Here is a 4,837-nt window from a genome sequence, read left to right on the forward strand (position 1 = left end):
TTCCAGGTTTTCCATGGTGGTCTAGCTTCAATTGACTCATTTCAACTATGAAGAAAGATATTAATTTGAGATCTCAGTTCTTAGGAGATCAGGAGTTACAGTGATTTTACACGCTCAATAAAATAATAAACGACATCAAGCTATAATCTAGTGAAAAATGATAAGTATATATATACGTCAATGAAACCAACAGAGACACGCATTCATATTTTGCTAACAACAATATACATATTTGAACAAGCAAACCAAGTCGATAAACAGAGTTCACCAAAGTTTCATCTGAAATGCGAATGAAAACTTTAACCTGAGGTTAAACATACCAGGTATCTACTAGATTGTTATCAAACTACCACAAGTTATGTAACTGAAAAAAGGCAGTCCTTGTTTCCTATACAAATGCTTGTTAGTGAAACTTTTATTATTCTCATTGTTTACTGGCTTATATTAGGTCATACAAAAAAATTTCACTCTGAAAATTCTACTCCAACTGTTTTATCACATAATATACTTATTAAGGGATATAATTTACAGGCAGCCTGATTGAATATCTAGATTACCTGTTCCTGCCATCTAGATATTTCAACAAGTTATCTGTTTCCTTGTTTGTTTTAACAGATCATTAGATCAATTAAGTTGCACAACCAATTCAGGTGTATTTCTGAAAAGTTCAGGTCCTTTGGCTGTACAAGTTAGGAAAGCGCACAATCAGAGACATTGTGGTTGCTGGTAATATACATCGAAATGAATGTACATTATTCAAATGTCGATTCCTAAACTGATAACATTTAACTGATAACCACTCAATATTTATTACAAGGATTGATCAAGAACTAAGAAAAGGAAACTTATTGAAATGTCAAAGACTGAATAACATAATCGTTGGAGAAAATAGATTTTTACAAATTCATTCTAGATATTCCATACTCTCTTATTGATATCATTCATTTTCCCAAAATACATTTGCTCCAACTTCATCCAGCTCCATTAATATGCACCTCAGTTGGTTCAGCTGGTTCTACTCACTTATTTAACGTTGTTGTGAACAAAACACCGGTTGGGGACAATCGAATGTATTTAAGTAAAAGTTACAGACTATCTCACTAAATTCTGATAAGCATACAATGAACAGTTAATTTGCAAACTATTAGTGAATTGTCTCAATCTTCACTGATCCTTCTGTAAATATCATTTCATCTTCTCTATTTCCATTGTTCATGCATTTTGACACCAATTGCGCTTCATTCCTGTTCTTTCCTTATCGGTCTTCTGCCAAAATACATTTTATGTCTGAACATCGTCATATACTACTTATATGGATATAAGAAGACCACACTACAACGTAACTTCGTATATCATGAAACAAATATGCTTATGAGTAGTATAGTTTATAGTTTAATATATCTAATTGGAATTTGATTAAATTTCGAATATATTAGCTTGACTCAAAATAGCTATTATTATCAATTAAAGTTGACTTACTTGAACATCCAATGGAAAATCATTTAATTCTAATGTCTCCAAAAACACCCCTCTCAAACGACGACGTTCAACAATGAAAATTTCATCATTTTCATTTCTTTCTGTTATGATCCAATGTTGTTCTTTAGATTCACTTAGTATATTATCAATAAGTATAAGAGGATTCCAACAGCGTTGTAAATCTATTTTACGAAGACACTGAAACATAAAGTTTGTGTTGAACAGTTCAGTTGTGTTTTTTTAGGTTTTAATCACAGTTATATAAATATATTTCCCATAAATAATTGTTCAATATTGTACAGGTTAACGTAACAAAAATAGTAGATCAATATTTATAATGGATTGTGCCAGTTAGATGAATTTGCCAAATTGTTTAACCTTAATGGTTTACTTTAATTTGATCAATAGGAAATTATCATTAAACTATGAAAATAAACTATTAATGTTACCCATAACAATTTGAACGAAATTATTTACTTTTTTCGATCCAATTGTTAGCTAGTAGGTGTCTTTTTTTGACGGAGTTTTGTTCTCTGAGCTAGATAGTTTGGTCGTGGAGCTTTCATCCTCCTTCTGAACGACATCATCGGTACAAACACTTCACTTCTACTCTAAGTTTGTGCTGATGATGTCATTCAGAAGGATGAAAGCCCCACGACCAAACCATCCAACTCAGAGAACAAAGCTCCATCAAAATCATCCACCTGAGCCACAAATCTTCCCCACCATCTCAGGTGTCTTTTGTTGCATAACAACTTACAAACTTTATTATGCTTGTTACCCCCCATGGAAGATAATAGGCTACCCACCAACATTCTCCATCCAACTTTGTCGTGGATAATCTTTTGCAGTTGTTTCCAAGTGCTATTCATGCTTTCCAAGTCTGTTTCCGATTTCCGACGTAGTGCGCTATTTGGCCTTCCACTTTTTCGTTTTCGTTTACGATTCCACGTTAGCGCTTACCTCGTGATGCAGTTTGATGATCTCCCCAGTGTACGTCCTATCTAATCCCATCGTCTTTTCTTAATTTCTTCCTTAGATGGAAGCTGATTTTTTCTCTCCCACAGTAGGCTGTTGTTGATGGTATCTGCTCAAGGGACATTAAGTATCTTACGTAGACAATTGTCCATAAATACTTGTACCAGTTTGATGATGGTTGTAGTAGTTCTCCAAGTATTGGCTCCGTATGGTAGAACTAACTGTCATAACGTTTGTATTGAAAATTCTGAATTTGATGTTATCTTTCAGACAGTTGTTTTGAGTTAGAGATCTTGAACTGTTGAGCTTAGTAACTCTGCTTTGTCTATCCTTGCTTTTCCGTCTACATCAGATCCTCCTTGTTCATCGTTGATACTGTCCAGGTACGTGAAAGTTTCCACCTGATTAAGAGCTTCTCCGTCAAATGTGTTGGATTAGTTTTCTGTGTGTTGTATTTGAGGGTGTTGCTTTTTCCATTATATATGTTGAGGCCCACTGATGCAGAGGTTTCTGCTACACTATTTGTCGTGACCTGCATTTGTTGGCATGTATGAGATAGAAAAGCCATGTCATCTGTGAAGTCCAAATCGTCTGGTTGCATCTAACCTGTCCATTGTATTCCATGCTTTCCGTCAGATGTGCAGGTGTTCATAATCTAGTCAACCACCAGAACATAGAGAAAGGGAGAGAGTAAGCAGTCTTATCTGACACCGGTCCTTGCTTGAAATGCGTCTGTCAGTTGTCCTCCATTCACGACTTCGCTGTGTAGTTTGTATAATAAGCTAAGCTGAAAATGATTCACATGAGCAGAGAACAAATTATTCATCTCGACAAAACAACCAATGATATGACTGAAAGCTCCAGTTCTATAAATAGTGTAATATGAATGTACTGAATGCAAATAATATTTAAAATTAAATACATGGATACATATTACATAACCTAGTAATAAAAGTCTTTGTTGTACCATGCATACATTACATTAAATAACAATGAGCTAGTCTTTTCTTATGTAATAAAATGACGTAATATATCGTTTGTATTTGAAACATTTAAAAAAGAAACAAAATGGACATGAAATCTATTTTTATCCTAAATACAAAGATTACTTTTAGTATTGAGTAAGTTTGTACAATGTAACTTTTTTCCAACAAAAGTTTGTATCCATTCTGTATTGACAATTTACACTATCGAAGAAATATTCTTTCCTAATTCATGAATTCATAGTATATGTGTATATATAGACATTAGATTATAGTCTAGTTCGTGAAATATAAATGTCAGAAGGGGTTTTGTGGAGATTTAGTATTTTTCATAGCTGAAAGCAAGAGTCAATTGAAGCTAGACCACCATGGAAAACGTGGAAGTACTGGATGCCGTTTCGTCCTATTGCAGGACTCCTCAGCATTGCGCAATGACCGGTGGAGTTCAAACCACGTCTGTTGTAAGATAGGAACTCACTGAAGACAATTGGTGAACGGTTACTCATACTTCATGGATTGGTTGAAGTTAGACATTAACACCATCGGATGACGGCTCAGTGGTCTATCGGTTAAGTGCTCTGGTGCGAGACTGGTAGGTCCTGGGTTCGGATCTCGCGAGGCGAGGTCTAGCTTCAATTGGCTCTTGCTTTCAACTACGAAAAATATAGATGTACTTGAAATGTAAATACAAAATAAAAATACTTAAATGTATTTCTTTGATGCTTATGAATTTTACTTACTTCATCTGTTTTACCATCTAAACGAGGTTCTCTCCATTTAGCTTGAATAAACGCATCAGCGTGATAGATTTCTTTCAGTGTATCAATTTCACCAATTTTTAAAAATACAACACGAATTTGTACTGTTACCTGTATTTATAAGAAATAATAGTTATGCGAAATGAAAATGAATAGTTTAACTTAATATATGTAACTAAGTTGTTTAAATAAAATATCTTTTCTATAATTTAGAATAACGTATTATGATATGAGTCCAGACAATTAGAATTGAGAAAACCGCTTCAAAGTTTTTATGGGAAGTTCGAAAATGTGTGATTATTTTTTTACATCATAAAAAAGGAGCAGCAAATCATCATTATTGTATGGCGCCCAGAACATGTCAAATTATTTGGAATACTAAATTCACTTAGTATTGTTTGTTTGAATCTTCCCATCGATGTTTTTAGGACTGCAACTGATCAGTCTCTAATTGGCATATGTGCATACTGTGCTTATTGCCTCGATATAACCTAAATTCACAAGCATTATAAGCAAAGATGGATAGTGGATAACAGTGGAATCCAGAATGCGCGTTTCGTCCTATTTGGGACTCGTCAGCTGGATGTACCTGCATCTCAGAGTTGATGTTCACTCTGGGACTCGAACCCAGTACCTTTC

The 4,837-nt window shown here is 34.3% G+C and overlaps 1 protein-coding gene across 1 annotated transcript in view; it reads right to left on the reverse strand.

Annotated features, from left to right (window-relative positions):
- The window catches only part of Smp_149600 (histone H4, putative), a gene marked incomplete at both ends in the record, with an annotated part of 5,639 nt that extends 1,330 nt beyond the window's left edge, over nucleotides 1–4,309 (reverse strand). Inside the window, 2 exons of the mRNA XM_018790623.1 lie at nucleotides 1,480–1,677; nucleotides 4,181–4,309. Of these exons, the coding sequence (XP_018646136.1) occupies nucleotides 1,480–1,677; nucleotides 4,181–4,309 (327 nt within the window). The remainder of the gene's footprint in view (nucleotides 1–1,479; nucleotides 1,678–4,180) is intronic.
- Nucleotides 4,310–4,837: the final 528 nt, after the last annotated feature.

This window comes from Schistosoma mansoni, assembly GCF_000237925.1.
Source record: "Schistosoma mansoni, WGS project CABG00000000 data, supercontig 0049, strain Puerto Rico, whole genome shotgun sequence".
In the NCBI taxonomy this organism is placed as follows: domain Eukaryota; kingdom Metazoa; phylum Platyhelminthes; class Trematoda; order Strigeidida; family Schistosomatidae; genus Schistosoma; species Schistosoma mansoni.